This window comes from Chelonoidis abingdonii, chromosome 1 (genome assembly GCF_003597395.2).
Source record: "Chelonoidis abingdonii isolate Lonesome George chromosome 1, CheloAbing_2.0, whole genome shotgun sequence".
NCBI classification, from domain to species: Eukaryota; Metazoa; Chordata; order Testudines; family Testudinidae; genus Chelonoidis; species Chelonoidis abingdonii.
The window spans coordinates 200,946,180-200,964,528 of NC_133769.1; the positions used below are offsets into that span (position 1 = coordinate 200,946,180).

General features: G+C 39.7%; 1 protein-coding gene across 4 annotated transcripts in view; it reads right to left on the minus strand.

The window, feature by feature from the left end:
- The window catches only part of URB1 (URB1 ribosome biogenesis factor), an 81,528-nt gene that overhangs the window by 52,126 nt on the left and 11,053 nt on the right, over positions 1 to 18,349 (minus strand). For 3 of the 4 annotated variants that reach the window (XM_032798267.2, XM_032798266.2, XM_032798268.2), the window contains 10 exons: positions 17,271 to 17,367; positions 16,026 to 16,111; positions 13,722 to 13,847; positions 11,649 to 11,779; positions 10,039 to 10,234; positions 8,479 to 8,616; positions 7,872 to 8,045; positions 7,050 to 7,194; positions 4,780 to 4,902; positions 1,061 to 1,173 (listed from right to left, as the gene is read on the minus strand). In XM_032798267.2, the coding sequence (XP_032654158.1) occupies positions 1,061 to 1,173; positions 4,780 to 4,902; positions 7,050 to 7,194; positions 7,872 to 8,045; positions 8,479 to 8,616; positions 10,039 to 10,234; positions 11,649 to 11,779; positions 13,722 to 13,847; positions 16,026 to 16,111; positions 17,271 to 17,367 (1,329 nt within the window). The remainder of the gene's footprint in view (positions 1 to 1,060; positions 1,174 to 4,779; positions 4,903 to 7,049; positions 7,195 to 7,871; positions 8,046 to 8,478; positions 8,617 to 10,038; positions 10,235 to 11,648; positions 11,780 to 13,721; positions 13,848 to 16,025; positions 16,112 to 17,270; positions 17,368 to 18,349) is intronic. The other variant, XM_075073387.1, reaches the window with a different exon arrangement.

Here is an 18,349-nt window from a genome sequence, read left to right on the forward strand (position 1 = left end):
CACTCCAGGACCTATTTTTATACAGTTATAGGACAGATTACTCATCCCTACTGACGTATTGAAGTACAGCCCATTGGCTCATTAGGGTGCTGTCTCCCCTTTGATCATGTTGTTTCAAACAGATCTATCCATCATGCTATCCTTTTGACCCTGTCTTTAAGATGCAACTGCCTGTTCCCATTATCTCTGTGGAGTGTCCTGATGTCATCTTGGCACAAGTTCCTCTTATTAGCACTTATGTGTAGATGCACTTGCTTCTAGCAACCCTCTTCTTGCCAACTTCTGTGAGTGGGGCCTGCCTCTGGCTCACAGCCCAGCTTTTGCTTAGCAATGCCTGGAAGTACTTTGGTTCAGGCTTCAGGCCTCAGATTGGGCCTCTGACACAAGAGTTTATGTTTCAGGGCTTCACCTCACTACAACTGGCAAGAAATAATTTTTTTTTTGCCAGTTTCAAATATCTTTCCTGCTCCCTCTTAAGTCTCTTCCCTGTTCTCTGTGGTTGGCTGAATATGATGGAGAATCTGTTATCATGGAGGGTTCCAACCAGGGCAGCCTTAAGTCACTTCTTTCCCCCACTGCCAACTCTCACAAGGCAGGTTCAAATCCTTTCTCCAGCCAGCTGTAGGAGGTTCTCTTCCTATATGTGCCTGGAGTAAACGAGAAGAGATGTCAGCCTGTGAAAGCCTCCACTCGCATAAGCAAGGAGCCACCTAGGGTAAGGTTCTTCTCCAGCAGGTGTTTAGAAGCAGCACCCTGCTCATCTCCTTGATTTGCAGCCACAATGCTTTCATCCCTCGGTGTCCAGAAGATTCTCACTCTTGCCTCTGGGAGCAGCAGATTTTAGGAAGCCCGTTTTAACCTTTCTTATGAGAGGAGGGAATTTCTATTCCTCAGACAAAGGCCCTAAGCCTTTGTTGAGCCAATGGAAACAGATGCTCTTGCCTAATGGAAACAGATGCTGAAATGATAGGACTGGCACTAAAGACATGCAGCATCAGAGACAAAGACGTGAGGGCAACTGGCAAAAAAAAACAGATAAACACATCTGCAATTCTCCTACCTGTACTCTGAACCAGGCAAATTTATTTGCCGGCAGTTCCAGGGCCACTTTCAGTATATGGTGCTGTAGAACAGGAGGGATCTCCTCTCGGAGTCCTTTTTCAGTGACAATACCTGGGGTTGGAAAACAGTTAGTAATAATATTACTTTGCATTTCTAGACCTCAGAGAGCTTCACAAACATGCATTATTTAAGCCTCAAAGCACTCTTCTAAAGTGAGCAAGCAAGAAATTCATAGATTTTAAGGCCATGATTAACATCTAGTCTGACCTCCTGAGTAACACAATCCAAACGACCTCACCTAGTTCACACTGTAGGGATCATTAGGCCCACCCCTGACAACACAGCCCCTTGGGTTATCACGCAGCAACTCCAAACAGTAATTTTACATAGCAAGTGAAAAGGAAAACCCAGGTGCAGTTCAGACTGCAGTGGGAATTTTAGCAAAGACTACAATGTGGAATTTTACCTAAGTGTCCGGAATAACACCCGTATTGTTACAAAATGTGATATGGCATATTTACTAACCACAAGTGAACTTTGGGCTTTTTATCATTTGTTTGCAACAAGTGGTACTTTTCACCTAAAGCAAAAAACAGACTGAGATGGGATAATTTATTTTTCTAAATTAACCAGAGATCAAATTCTACCCACATAATTCGCAAAACTAGTGATGCTACCATTAGTTCACTGAGCACAGAGTGGGAGCTGCCTCACATTTTAACTCTACTCTGGTATGCACGCTATAATCTCATTTTCTATGGGGCAAGCTCAGTGTTCTCTTTTCCTGCATTGTGTAATTTGTATATGGGACAGCACATCAAAAAAAGATAGCAGAACTAACAACTCCAAAGTTCCACTAGTAGCAAAATCAAACAAAGTGGGATCAGCTGGTAAACATACAGATTGTTACAAGTCAAAAATAGACTGCCTGTCTTCAGTCTCACTGGCGGACTGCTCATTCTGTGCAGGAGGATGGGAGATTTGTGACTAATTCTCAAGGTACTTTGCTGTCAAGAAATGTGAAGTGCTGAAGTTTTATGTCCTGCGTCACATTATAACTAAACACAATACCAGGGGTCATTGCCTTATCAAGATACATGTTCCTTTTTTGTTTTTTGGAAAAATCAATCCATTATAATGCAAGAAATACTGGGACACACAGGACACGTGATTTTATGAAGCAGCCACAGAATAAACTAATCATGGCAGTGCACTCTGACTGGGGGATGAGAAGCCCATGCATTAATCTGTTTATTTTAAGACTTTTGGCTCTCCTTTTCTTGACAAACTTTTAATTTATGTAACTCCTACTCTTATACACCTTACAAGGGACTGCACATAGTACAGATAATTATTCTAGCTCTATGGTACAGAAAATGTATATACTCCTCTATTCAGTTTTGCTGCACAAAGAAACACTCCTTGGACAACTGTTACATAGGAGACAAATCGTCTCATATTACTGTTAATAATTCTCCTATTATGATCTTCCCTCAGAAGCAACACCATGTAGAATTCCATTCCTCTTCCCTTGGACTGCAGGAAGCATGATTGAAAAAACAGAGCAGTGGAAGAAAAAAGGGTTACTTCTGACACCTTCCAGAAGAGACTACTGCATTTGGTAAGTGATTTTTTTAAACCTCAATGAATTACCCTGTCTCTTTAAGAGATTACAATGTTGCTGCAAATATGAAGAGTTCTAAAACAAATTTATTTAGGCTGGGATTGTCATCGAGGCCTGAGAGTTAGGCATCCAAATCCCACTGAAAGTCACTGGGAATGAATAGGCAGCAGGCTTAAAACAAACAAAAGGAAGTATTTCTTCACACAACGCAGTCAAACTGTGGAACTCTTTGCCAGAGGATGTTATGAAGGCCAAGATTATAACAGGGTTCAAAAGAGAATTAGATAGATTCATGGAGGAAGGTCCATCAATGGCTATTAGCCAGGGTGGACAAGGATGGTGGCCCTAGCCCCTGTTTGCCTGAATCTGGGAATGGGTGGCAGGGGATGGATCATTTGATGATTGCCTGTTCTGTTCATTCCCTCTGGGACACCTGGCACTAGCCACTGTCCAAAGACAGGACACTGGGCTAGATGGACCTTTGATCTGACCCAGTATAGCCATTCTTATGTTATGTTCTTATGAGTTAGGCACCTAGAAATTTCAGATTTTTGCAAGCAAATTTTCTGTAAACAACATCAAGAGGTAGATCAGAAGATTATTTTTAAAATTTAAAAATAGGAGCGGATGTGACAAAACAGATATGGAATTTAAGAAAAAATGTCTCTTTTTCCTGTTGTGACTCTGGCAGACCAAGTGCCAGCTCTTGCCAAGTCTGAAGGCATCAGCTGAGCACTGACAAATTTGTATCTGGAAACCAGACCTATATACAGTATTAGTATTGTTCAAGATAGGTGTTATCTAATGTCTGTATACCATGCTGTAAGGTAATATGAAAGTTTTGTTTTATAATTTAAAAAATGCCTGCTATGAACTTGTGAATCTCAGCAGGAAGAGGGGTTCCCCCACACACTAAGAAGGATTATCCAGGCCATCGTAGGACAGAAACCCATGAAGAAGTTACATACAGGAGCTCTTGTCCCACTAGTTTGAACTCTGGGGGAAGGGCATATAAAGCTGCTCTCAAGAAGAAATAGTTATCTCTTTACTGTTTAGACTCTTACAAGGGCTGGAGCTAAGAAACAAAAGCAGAGATTCCCCCGAGTCAACCTAGGTTAACCCTAAAGGACATTAAAAGGACAGATTACTACATCTCTGTCACCTTTTGGAACCGCAGACTGTAACTCATTTGTGTTTATAAGTTGCCTGCTTTAACATGTAAATAACTCTTTTTCCCCTAGTTAATAAATCCTTTATTAGTTTATTACAGGATTGGCTACCAGCATTGGTTTTGATGTTAGATCTAAGGTACATACTGATCTGGGGTAAGTGACTGGTTTCTTGAGCCTGGGAGCAACCTGAATATTTTTGATGTTAGTGACCATTCATCACTAAATTCAGCTTGCCTGGGTGGCAAGACAGACTGAAGTGCCCAAGAGGCTGCCTGTGACTCCATAGTAACACTCTTACAGTGATTCAGGAGTTCATATTTGTTACTGGGTTGAAGAAATCTAATTATAGAACATGGCACCAGCTTGCCCTGCTTTTCTGACAGACTGCCCAGAGGCTGGAACTTACAATCATGAACCACTCCAGACAGTGACGTCCCGTAACCCTTAATATTTATAGTTTTAAAGCTAAATGCTTGGGGCAGCGATCTTGTCATTTTACATTTGTTTGTGAAGTGCCATGCCCTGAACAAACAGCAAAATGAAATGGTGATGTAATTGAGAGTCTAAAACAGGTTACTCTTTTGAGGACACTTCTGTTCCTTTTACTAAGTAGAAAAGCAATCAACCTCTCCTGCTAGAGCAGGGGTTCTCAGACTTTTGTACTGGTGACCCCCCTTTCACACAGCAAGCCTCTGAGTGCAACTCCCTTTATACACTAAAAACACTTTTTAATATATTTAACACCATTATAAATGCTGGAGGCAAAGTGGGATTTAGGGTGGAGGATGACAGCCTGTGACCCCCCAGGTAATAACCTTGCGACCCCCTGAGGGGTCCCAGTCCCGTTTGAGAACCCCTGTGCCAGAGGTTTTTAATGCTTTCATTAGTCAGCTGAAGAACATTTAAATACCCTTAACATACCTTTTAGCAGCTTGCTGAAATCAAAGTTGCTCTGAGCTACCAAATGAGGAACAACCTTCTGACAAAGGCATATGACCTGAAGTAACACAGCTTTCAGAAGAGTGGTCTCTGCATCATCTGAGCCTGAACACAGATAGAATTAACAGATACAGAATTAGGTCATTTCTCCTACAGACAAACGAAACCCACAATCTCGCAATGTTTTAACACAGTGATCCTCAGACTGAGGCTCTCAAGCCGCAAGTGGCTCTTTAGTGTGTCTCCTGTTTGCAGCACACAATATTAAAACACTGTGGGATTTACTTAGTTACCAGTCAGGAGCTTTTTACTATATTATCAACCAATTCATCAACTTGCCTAAGTTATTAACTTATTTGCTGTGAGAATAATATATTTTATTATAGTATATTTCAATATACACACACACTAAATATTTCCCCTGTCATTCACACTACTGTGGCTTTTTTGGGTAATGCTGATTGCTAATTTGGCTCCTGAACCACAGAGGTCTGACTATCACTGCTCTAACCCACATTGTGAATTATTATTTGTATTAATCAGTAGCATCCACTACGAGTGAGGCTCTGTCCAGCTGACTAATAAAAAGAAGCAAAACTGGATACACACCCCTTTTTCTGCATTAATATTTATACTTTTAAATCTGGATTAGTTTATCAAATTCCTACACGGGGACCTGTAATTTTTACATTTGCCTGTATAGTGTCCCCCACATATGAAAATATAATCTCTTCCCTTAAAAAGCATACAATCTATACCCTCCATCGATCTCTAAAGTTGAATGTCAGAAAGAAATAGGAAAGTGAAGAATCCAGCTAACCAATACCATTGCTTTTTATCATTGATATTGGGTACATTGGTGTTGGATATACAGTATATACTGGAAACATATCACTGTTTATTTCAGCTAAGGTTTCTCTCCCCTTAGTGCTTTTTGGATAATAATCTCCAAATGTGAAGCCTTAGAACGAGACCATTTAGTGTCTGTAACATGTGGAGCACGTACAACAGAAACACCATCATTCATGTACAGCAGCCATCCACTTATAAGAAAAAGGCATTTCAGCAGCCTAAATTGTTTTTCTGGTTTATTGACAGCTGAATTGACGCGAGGCTTCATAAAGGCAAATTGTTGTACAGCAGCTAGTGGAAGTAAATAAATACAGTGTAAAAATAGCTGAACAACTCTTTAAAACATTTTTTTTCCTGTTGGCCAACGTTTACCACAATGTGGAACATCCCCTCGCCGCCCCAAGACTAGATGGGAAGATGAGGACAGACCTCTTTACTGTTATCCAGATGCTCAGCTTACAGTTTTTTAAAAAATGAAATCTCTATCTGTAATGGCTGCAAAGAAAACCTTGAAAACATGACCTGCGAGTAACTGATGCAGCAGAGCCTGTCTGAGTTTGCAGAGAGCCACAAACAAGTGCTTTTTAGGTGTGAACTCCCCTGTTTGTTATGATAGGTGCTCAAGTATCATCACTGGCCTCTGATTTAAGTGTCAGTATTAACAACTGTTTCGCTGCTCACATAACTCCTATGAAAGGAGAGGAAGTTTCATATTGTGAAGAGCTACACAAGCATTTCTCTCAGCATTGGACATGCCACCCTGGGAGGGCACAAAGTAAGAGTAGGTGCACAGAAAACATATCAATTAAGACATGTAGGCCATTAGCAATACTTGGCTAGTCTGCAGGGGGCATGACTGGTTTCATTTTCCTGTACAGCAGTGGTTCTCAAAGCCGGTCCGCCGCTTGTTCAGGGAAAGCCCCTGGCGGGCTGGGCCGGTTTGTTTACCTGCCGTGTCCCAGGTTCGGCCGATCGCGGCTCCCACTGGCCGTGGTTCGCCACTCCAGGCCAATGAGGGCTGCAGGATGTGCTGGCCGCTGCTTCCCACAGCCCCTATTGGCCTGGAGAACCACAGCCAGTGGGAGCCATGATCGCCCTAACCTGTGTACGCGGCAGGTAAAGAAACCGGCCCGGCTCAGCAGGGGCTTTCCTTGAACAAGCAGTGGACTAGCTTTGAGAACCACTGCTGTAGAGGGACTCAAGTTTTAAAAAATGTTGGAACACAGCTATAGACAAAGGTCCTTGCCAAAGGAGCAAACTGACTGAATACCAAATACCAAAGATAAAATCCAGGCTCCAGTGAAACGGTGGCAAAACTTCCATTGATTTCAATGGGGCCAGGATTTCACCACAACTGTTTATATACATATAGGATGTTATGCCTACAAATATTTTCCTACCGTGCTGTTCATTGGTTTCTGTGATCTCGGTCACTTCCTCCTCGGTGGAAATGGTGTCTTCCCTTCTCTCCCCATCATGTTGTTCTTTCTCTTGTTTTAGAAGTGACTGCCAGACAGCCACTATGCTGTTCATGTCAGGTAAAAGCTAAAGGCAAAATATATATGCAAGAAAAAAAATCAACAGCTCTTCAGTGCTGCACAATGCTGTAATGATGCAAATATTCCTAACACACTGACAAGGAGAATTGCTTACACTATGCAATCCAAATACAGACTGAAATCAGATTTTTATTTTCAGCTCTGCAGAGAATAAACATACGAAAGCAGAACACTGTATTAAAAACAGGTATGAAAAGTTACCAAATGTTTAGCATTTTCTGGCTATTTGGATTTCAATGTAATAAACATTTTCAAACCAAGGACCAGTTTCTGCTATAGATTACCGGACTGTAAATCTGGATGAATTCCACTGACTGCAATTTACTTACAGTGAAAGCAGAATTTGGTGCCAAATTATTAAAAAGCTGCTCTTAATTTTAACAGTTTTCCTCAGAACTAGCACACCAGCTGCCAATGTTATGAATTCGTCTGAGGACAGAATTTTATTGGCATTTCCACTGACCAGATTTATTAGCTACCATGCTGTACTACTGTACTGGTTATTAACACTTAATAAAAATGTCTATAAAATACCTAGGAACGTTTATGGATCCCAGGATACAATAAATCAGGGGCAGAGCACTCTAGTGCGCTGGAGCAGTTATCTGCTGCAAACCTGTAATTCTAGACCCTTGCTGTTTTTTAATATCTTCTCTTTTGTACCTTGCTAAGGGCTTCTCTGTACATTTGGACAAATTCCTGCATCATCAGTGGAGTGTAGATTTCTGACTTTTGCCATATTTCCTCATTCAAACAGTGCTCAATATTTTTCAGGGCTCTTCTCAAAATAGTTGACATAAGGGACAAGACGGTGTGTTTCACTGTTTTGCTGGGTAACTAGAAGAAAGAGAAGCTGAATTAACAATACAGTTACAGTGCTTCTTCCCTATCCATTGTATTCAAACTAGTTATTTTGGAGTATATGTTGAAACTTGTAAACAAGATAATTTTTTCTTGAAACTAGGTTGTTAGGTGGGTTCTTTTACCACATGCATTCTCACTGCATGCAGTAGAAGAAAAAATACCAGCCCTTACAGCCAGTGAGCAGTTGCACAGCTGTGGCTTACAAGAAGTTAATGAAAGCAACAATCAGTAGGACTTAATTACATGTTTAAGTGCCTTCTTGAATTGGGGTCACAATTTGGAGCATTCAAGCATAAAATCTGATAATTAACTGATTTTAAAAGTTACTTGGATGATCCCTTTCACACTCTTAACCCTAAGGAGGTAGTTTGGGAAAAGCCACACTGAGAAAATAAAATGCTCTTACATTTAATCCTTGGGTGAACATAGTTTTATTGCACACCACAGGAACTGTTGTTACCATCACCATAGAAAGCAATCTAGGGAGTGGAATAAACTCTGCAGTTTTAAATGAATTGGAAATCTCTGGTTGAGCCTCATAGATCTGAAATAAAAATAATAGAGTTTAACCAAGACTGATGTAATCATGCGGATTTGCAGCCAATTCTACAGAATACATTACAAACACGATATTATTTGTCAAAGGTTACTAAAAACAGTACTAAATGTCAGGTTCCACACAAAGAGAAGGGCACTCGAAAGTTAACCACAGAACATATATACTTAAAACATAGTCATTCTACAAGGATGATTACTAATGAGTAGCAGTATATCCTGCAGAGCATACATCAACTTTATGCTTAGTTATCAGAAAACCTGCAGAAAATTGCCTATTATCCTTGGAAGCCCTGCTCTATTCACCAGATGGCACTTTATACACCACTCAGCTATTTTAAGATTAAAAAAAGGCAGAGGAGTATACAGCCAGGACAAAAGGATTCTCCAGCCATTTGTTTGTGTGTCCTGAAAACCAAAATCCTCACTGGGATTTTTCTCACAGACTGTAATGCCAACTCCTTCTTTCCCAATTTAGCTAAATGTTTATACGTCTTTCTACTCCCAGAATGGCCTTTTACCAAATGACCTTCTCACTCACTTTACATCTACACTTCTCAAAGCTGCCATGGCTCCAAGCCACAGCTCATTTTACTCAGCGTTCACAGAAAACAGGATGCTACTTTTTTCTTTACCATCTTCAACATTTATTTTACAACATCCTGCCTCTTCTTTCCTAACATAACATCAATTACTGAAGGTATTTCAGAACCCTTATGTCCTTCCTGTTTAGGTCATTTAAACCACAACAGTTTACCTTCTTTGTAGCTGGGCCTTTGGATCTCGTTTGATTTTTAAAATAAATTAATTATTTAAAGTAAGTGCCTTGCTGCCTTTTTGGTGAGGGAACATTACTAAACAGTGTGTGTACACAGCTGGGAACAACACTACATTTTCACCCACTAGAGCCTCAGCTTAGGCACATTCTCCTCTGACACCAAACTACTGATTCTTTTAATTAAGAGGCCAGATCCTCAGCTGGTGCAAATCTGTTTAGCTCTACTGAAGTGAACATAGCATCCTCATTTTACACCAGCTCCTGCCACGGTGTTCAATTTGAAGTCACACACAAAAAATTATTTCCACAATATAACTGATTGGGCCCATGTATTGCATGGCACCCCAAGAGTGGTAAATTTTGAACCATACTAATAGTACTTCGAATGTGCTGCAATATCCAGCTGTAACAGGTGGCGTTAACGGCAAATTGTCCAATAGAGCATTGCATTTCCTTGTTAAGTGGCTTTTAGGCAGGCTATGAGTATTTGAATTTTCTGTCATTTGTATTACACAATCATACAAAATAAGAGTACTTGTTTAAAAAAAAATGTTGATCTTTAAAAATAAAAAAAATAAAAAGCCTCAAAACTGGGCTTTTCCGGAAAGCACACATTTTTCATCTCTTTCTTACCTTTTTCAGCAATTTGATATTGTCTAACCAGGTTGACTTCAGTCTGGGAATGAAGGAATACTGGGTTTCCTTAAAGTATTTATTCAGTAAATCTGGGCACACTTTAAGAATATTCACCATAAGATCAGCAACCATCTCATCCTCTGTTGCAGTTTTTAAATTCAGCAGAAAGCGCAGAAGCACCAAATTTCCTCCTCTGTAAAGACAAATTTTGGGGGGAGAAAAGTCACAATTTTAATATTTTTAAGTACTCCACTAGTTCAGTAACTCCAGTATTAATAATGTTATAATGCTACAGGTCAAATTCTGCTCTACTCTCATTTTTGCTGGTATAAATCCAAAGTGACTCCTCTGACATGAATAGAGTCACTCTGGATTTATATTGGTTTAACGAAGAATAGAATATAGCTAAAGGTCTCTTACATGATGTACTGTAGCTAAAACAGAGCCCTCATCAACACAGCATCACTGAGATATTCCAAAAAATATTCTAACCAAATTTCACAAACTTGAAAACATAGAATTATAGCATTATATTAAACTAGAAAATATTTTTCTGTAGCCCCCCTTATGAAGACAGGTTATTTTAAAATCTGTTAAGTCGTGGCATTGCAGATGGCTTCTTCTAAACGACCCTGAGCAAAGTGAGAATGTTGCAAATGCCAAGGGAACAGCTGTTCAAATTTACCCCAAAGAAAGAAAACAATGTGTGTGAATATAAGAGTTATAAATGGACTTCAACCAACTGGTTTGTCTAGCAATGAAGCACTACATCACTGTACCCGCCTCCCTCCATGGAAACATAAAAGTTTAGATTATTTTCCCTGTTGGTCATAAACTGGGTGCATAAGTATTTTATCTAGTAAGCCAACAGTGACTGTGAGACAAATAAGAAAGCTGGGCAGGGGTTATGAACCAAATTCTGGTGCCACTGAAGTCAATAGCAAAACTTACATTAAATTTAGGGAGACAAGGATATGTATTTGCAGTTCCATAAACCAGTAAGTTAAAAACAGACACTTCAGGGTGGCAAGGTCAACATTAGCAATTTCATCTTTGTTACTTTATGCTAACATAAACAATCTGAGGTCTGGGAAAACCACCTTACAATGAAAGACTTAAGGTACTTAATCTATTTAGCTTCTCAAATACCTGATGGTTAAGAGGCAACTTTATCACAGTCTATAAGAACCTGTGCAGGGAAAAGCTACCTGATCCTAGAGGGATCTCTAATTTAGCAGACAAAAGTATAATGAGATCCAATGGCTGGAAATTGAAGCTTAAAAAATTCAAACTGAAAACATTTTTGAACAGGGAGGGTAATTCTTGGAATAGATGCCTAAGGGATGTGGTTTATTCTCCATTACTTGAAATCTTTTAATTGAAATTGGATGCCTTTCTAAAACATATGACTTAGTTCCACCCAGTTATTGAGCTCAATCCAGGAATTACTGAGTGAAATTCTATGGCCTGTCTTACGCATGTGGTCAGACTAGATGATTAGAATGGTACCCTTCTTGCCTTAAAAATCTATGAAATACAGACTGGAAACTCAATGCTCCCCTAGCCCTCCCCTAATGAATATAGACAAAAAAGCCCTGGTAATTCACCTGCCAGACGTGCCAAGGCTTCGATCATAGAAATTAATGCCGTGTTTCAGAGAACAACACAGGTCCATTAAGAAGTTATGAACCAGTTCTCTTACCATGACCTTTCCTGCCTCTTCAGGATCTTGAGTAACCTACAACATACAAGAGAATTGTGAAAAACAAACATTTTAATTGTTAGTTTAATGAAAGAAAAATCTTACAACAAATTCACTTTTATCTGTATTTTATACAGCTTGATTTATACACAGACAACTCCTACTTCACTCACTTTAATTTTTGGTTAAGTTAACAAGGCAAGTTTTAACCTGTGTATTAAACACATTCAATAATATAGGATTCCTTCTATTCACAGGACTCAAATTGCATACCTTGGGAGTGTTTTTATTAATTACAGGGCATTGCCACCTAGGGCTTTCTGGCAAGAAATAAGGACAGTAAAAAGAACCAGGCCATATGAACAAAGAGAAAAATGAAGCTAAATAGAGATGTAAGTATGTTACTTTTATAAAGGAATTACGGCCAATGTGCTAGCATCATAAAAATTAAGATTTAAAAATTAATTTGAAATGTCTACTTTCAGCCTTACTACTAAAAATCAGTACAAGAAAGCTGTCATAGAAATCACAGATGCTATCAGCATGACGCATACAAAATAAACAACATGTTCCTTGGGCCAATTTTGGATCAAGGTGTTGGCCACACCGAGAACAATTTTAATACAATACATGAAAGATGGATTGCTCACAATGTCCTGCACGTGCTAACTCTTCAGGGATGAAAAAGCACGAATTCCATTACAGATACAGCACAAAAATGAAAGGAGAGAACAGACCGGCAATATTTATCAGGTCAATGACTGGTTACTTTAACTCTTTAGATATGGCAGAGTAAGACTTCTGCAAACGCAAAATTCATTGGCAAGTTATTGTTGGGAAAACACAAAACCTACTGACAAAGCAGCAGTTTGATCCACACTGCAACAGTGTGAATAATTCACAGCTCAAATGCATGTAGAGTCATATGTGTGCATGGCTCTGTACTAAACACAGAATGGAAACAGGTCCTTGCCAGGAGTTTACAGGCTTCTTATAACCTGAACTGCATATACAGTAGGTACCAGAACAGGAGCTGACAAAGAGACAGACAAAGAGATAGCCCATTAATGGTAGAAGTTTTCATGGAGAGAGTTGTTTTTTTAAGTCTATGGATACTGATATAAAGGCCTGATACAAAGCCCATTAAAAGCAATGGGAGTCTTTCATTCCATTCCATAAGCTTTGCATAAGGCCCAAAGACAATTTAGATACAACACAACACAAAAGTGGAACAAAAAGATGACGTGTAATTCTTGTTATGTAAAGTCAAAACAAAGTGACTTACACAGCAGCAATGCAAAGCTAGCAGGTACAAGGTTTCAGAAGAATGACTCTTAACTCATTAAAGACAGTTTTATACAAGCGTAGCATCATTTGCTGGTGGAACCAAGAGCACAATCAGCCCCAGAGATGAGGCTGCTCTTTATTCTGGGGTATTATTACAGAGTCGGTCCAGTCTGATGTATGGAAACTGGGTATATGGAAAGGATATTGAGAGAGGCACTGCACATTCTAGTCTTTGCTCTCTCCTACTCTGTCTTGCCCTAATGCAGGGTGCAAATTCCTCCTGGCAGTCAAGCAGAGAAGAATGCTGAAATATCAGCGTGCCCCAAAGGCAGCACGTCTGCTCTGGAGCTCCAGAAACTGAGGGAGAGAAAAGAGAGCCCCCCAAAGCAACATGAAGGTAGAGGTCCCTCCATATCCTTCAGGCAATCAGAAAAAAGGGGCAGCCCTACTGCCACTTGTCCTAGGACTGAAGCACTAGTAGTCTCCAGCCCAGGCAAGTCGTTTGTTGGTTTCTTTAAAGCAGTGTATGGCATGGCTCTCTCCTCTTCTTGGGATCATAAATAGAGGTAGCCCTAGCCCCACCTGTCTATTCCTCCTCTTTGTAGGCTGCACAGATTCAAGCAAGGAGAGTGAGGAAAGAGGTACGGGATCGGGAATTAGGAGAAACATCTTACAAAAGAAATTACCAGACCTTGACATCCTCTGTGCTGACATCGGTAATCCCATTCCAACGGTAAAGAGAAGCAATGTGACTTAACACTTCCACAGTAAAAAAACGCACCTTCTGCGTCTTACTGATACTTTTATTTTGAACCACCTGAAAACAATAAACATGTATTGTAAATTACAATGAAATGGAAAATAACAGTCTCCATCACGCCTTGCACTGGTATTGCTTTTGCGCAGCTCCCTCTCCTTTACTAGAACAGAAGCGTTTCCCCTTTTCTCCGTGGCTTGGGGAAGCAGCCCTCTCCCACCGCGCCCCTTCCTTCTTGGTCAGTGTACCACGGAGCAGCCTCTCCTGTTTCAATCTACTTTGAGCAATGAGGATATTAAGTGTTTGCAGGACCAGAGCCAGAGCTTTGAGCACCTTTGGAATGCCAAAACCCCATTAGCTCCAGACAAGGAACTGGAAAGCTACTAGAAAAACTGGTAGAGCTTGCTAGCTGTAGAATCTGAAGAGGAGGGAGTGTTAGCTACACATGGAGTTTGTGTATGTTGGAGGCTCTACTCTCAATACAGGAACTGACAAAATCCACTGGGGGAAGCTGGCAAGAGTTGTTACCAGAGTAAACCAATGAATGTACCAAGCAGATGTTAGCAATGGCAACTGGTTGCTTCAGGCTAAGAGATAAGCTTTGCAGAATCAGAGTCTTCTGCAGCTCTACAGGACCTGAGCTTCAATCAGACTTCAGGGGACATGTCTGACTTTTGGAGAACCAAGAGTTTTGGCTAAGCAAGATTTGGATAGCTGAGGCTTGTTTGTAGCAGCAGTTCAAGGAATTTACAAGCTCTATGGGAAAAATCTGAGGAGCGTATAAATTTCACACAACAAACTGTTCCAGATGCCTCCTCCCCACTTCCCTATTGCAAAATAACCACAAAAAACCAAAACCTTGCAGCAAAAGTAAATGTAAAAAATTACTGTGAATATAGCGTTAACCCTGTAACATCCAGCAAGGAAATTCCAAAAATTAATGGTTTTCCCCATGTTTTCTCAGCTTCATTTTTTTATTCCTGTTTTCCTTGTTAAATTTTAAACCTCGTGTATTATCTTATTAATTCAACCATGATACATATCAGAATAAGACATGCAACACAGACAAGCTAATAGTGCAGGAGAAAAATTCATTTCTGGGTCTCCCTGATTTCTAAGGTTCTGATTTTGCAATCACGATGCTAGCTTTTCTAAAGTTTAATTTAATGTAAACAAAAGCACAGTTTTCATTTATATTGTCAGTTACCCTTTCCTGTTATGGTTCTTCTGTATGGAAAAGGGCCAGAAGGGGCAACAGAGCTCAAAATGTGGGAACTGCTGATACACAAGGGGATACGGCCAAAGCAGCTGAAGACAACTGATTCTACAGCAATTCTCAAATACTTCTGTTATCAAGCTTCCATAGCAGCCTTGATGTAACTTAAATTTACTTTCCCTACCCCATGATAGACCCAGACGACATGACACCCCATCACAGAACCAACTTCTCCTTTCTCTTTCAATGGGTTTACGTGGCACATGGAAAGTAGTCCTCCCTGCAGCAGCTTCCCATGTAGCCGTGGGTTTTTACTAGAAACCTTCATTATAAAAACCACCATTTCCCTCTTGTCCATCATGAAACAGTTTTGCCTGGCAGACTACATCACTAGCCCCAAATCAGGATACTCCCAGTCTCAACTGCAAGCAGATCCACACTGCAACAGTTATCTCTAGTCAGGAGGTCAGAATGAGAGATGCTACAGAACCCTATCAAGACTATGTCTTTAACTGGAAACCTATGGTAAAGGTGCTTCACCCACCAGACAAGGACAATTCTCTGCACCCCATTTGCCCCAACAGCCCCCAATATAAAAGCAACATAAAAGCTCTGTTCCTTCTGGAAGTGAGGCAGTGTGTTCAACAGCGAGATTTTCGAAGTAAGAGTAATAACTTATTGCGGATATAACACCCCACTTCTCCTGGAGGTAAATGAGATGGGATGTATGAGAAATGTTACATACAACCATAAGTAGCTTTTAAATTTAGCAGTGTGGTCATTTCATTTAAAATTCTACTTAAAAAATATCACATTACAAGCTTTAGCCCTAAGACAATTTTATGGCCAACATATAAACTCCCGATGAACAAGCTCAGCAAAAGAAATGCTGATGATTCTTTGCAGCACAATGCCAGAGTAATAAATAGGTGTATATTCCTTGGGAATGCATTGCAAAGCTGTCTTCAGCAGCAAGAAAAACAGAAAGCAAGAGACAAAGCCATTTCAAGGGCATATCAGACCTTTGTTCCCAGTGTGGAAAGCAGAAGATTGATAGTAGAAACTTTATCTTCCTTTAATCCGGTCCTAAGAATATCTGGAATGAAATCTAAGCACATATTTTAAATGTTAGAGTCGTGATTTGAAGACAAGCAGTATTTGAATATGAAATTAATTTCAGGGAATTTGTACTTGTTTGTTCTCAATGTCATGTCACTCATCTCTGTGTTGTATTTAAAGATGAACAAAAATACCAGTATTAGCATGCATGGTGAACAGTTAATACAGTGATAAACAAACTGCTCTGATATTGCCTTTTATGAAATACCTATTGTAAGGATTATTAGGCAGTTAGTTAGCTCAGTTATTATTTAATATTTATATTGAGCTAGCACCTAGAGACTTCAATTGAGTCAGAGCTCCATTGTGTAAACATATAGTTAGTGACAGCCGCAGCCCAGAAGGACCTACAATTACTGAAGTCAATGGGATTAATTATAGGGTCTGATCCAAGGCCCACTGATATCAATAGCATTCCCATTAGCTTCAGTTAACATTGGGTCTAGGTCTTAGTATGTTAAGTCAAGTGCGTAGATAAGTCTTTTCAGAAGCAGACCCTAAATTAGTTAAAAACCCTGATTCCTTCTCTAGTGCAATTCTGTGAGCTATTCTATGTGAGGCTAGTACAGCTACCTCTTCCTCAACATATGGGGGAAGTACAAACTCCCTCTGATGGCACTTTCCGGCAGATCCCAAATGAAGGGCTTACGGAGTACAGCAGCCAGAGTGGCCATTTGACCCAAGGACAACCCATTCTAAGGGCTTACATGGGCCTTGCACAGGCTATCTGCAAAGAGATGAATTTCACTGTGTTCAAAAACTAGATCTTGCCTGATTTTTAAATATTTAACTTTAAAAGAAGGCAGCACATCCAGTGTTATTACATTCTGGAGAAGCTTAAAAGCTATAAAGTCTCCTCTGTTATCTGACCTTTGTGGTTCTGAAGGTACTATAAGCTTATTTATCAAGAATTGGGTCATCTAGGCCTTCTTGTTTATCCTGCAGTCTCTTTGCGGTCAGCATAAGCAACACCATCATCATTATTTTCAGCCAGTACAGCCAAGTGTTTTGGAAAGCATAAGCTTATTTAAAATCAATTTTTAAAATTGAATTTCCTTTGTCTTGTCAGTGCTGTTTAATTGGTTCATATTTTTTAAACGTGATCTTTAAAAGATGCTCCTTTAACAAAAGCAGTAAGTGTGAAGTACCTTTTAACTCTAGCACTTGTACTAAAATAGTGTTGTCACCAGCAATTAAAAAGGAGAGAGCAAACTGAATATATGCCATACGAACATCTGGTTTCCCCTAAAAGAAAATTAAAAGACACTTTTAGTATATAGCTTGTACACAACTGCAACATTTTTACAGCAGCAGTTTATCATAAAATATGCAATAAGTTGTATAGATATGTTTTATATAAACACCCCCCCAGTATATTAATCTGAAAAACTATACGAGTTTGTCAACCACAGTCTATTAACCTGTGGAGATTACTTTCATATCTTAGCATCTAGTTAGGAAGGCTGGTTGGTTCACTAATTTTTCAGTTTTGAATACCTGGGCTAGGTCACAAACGATAAATGGTTTGGCAGTCAGACTCTAATCCCCATTTACGCACATCACCAAACCACCACAGATTGTTGAGCTATTAAGGCAAGCCAAGGTCCAGACTAATAGGGTGCTACTGCTCAGAACCAAGGTATATTGGCAGTGTTACAGAAACTGACAGGAGTTCTGTCTGCATAAGGCCACAAGATCTGACTGTAAATTACGATTATTTTTGAAATTAATTATTTAACTTCCATCTGGAAAATGAAATCCCTAGCCCGTTAGTGTAGTGGTTCTCAACCAGGAGTATGTGTACCCCTGGGGGTATTTAGAGGTCTGCCAGGGGGTACATCAACTCATCTACATATTTGCCTAGTTTTACAAAGGGCTACATAAAAAGCACTAGCTAAGTCAGTACAAACTAAAACTTAATAGACAATGATTTGTTTATACTGCTCTGTATAATATACACTGAAATATAAGTACAATATTTATATTCCAATTGATTTATTTCATAATTACATGGCAAAAATGAGAAAGTAAGCAATTTTTCAGAACAGTGTGCTGTGACATTTTTTGTATTTTTATGTCTGATTTTGTAAGCTTTTAGGTGAGGTGAAACTTAGGGTACACAAGACAAATCAGACTCCTGAGAAGGGTACAGAAGTCTGGAAAGGTTGAGAGGCACTGTATTAGTGTATGTCATTTAAGCTATATGTAAAAACCCTGAAATAAAATA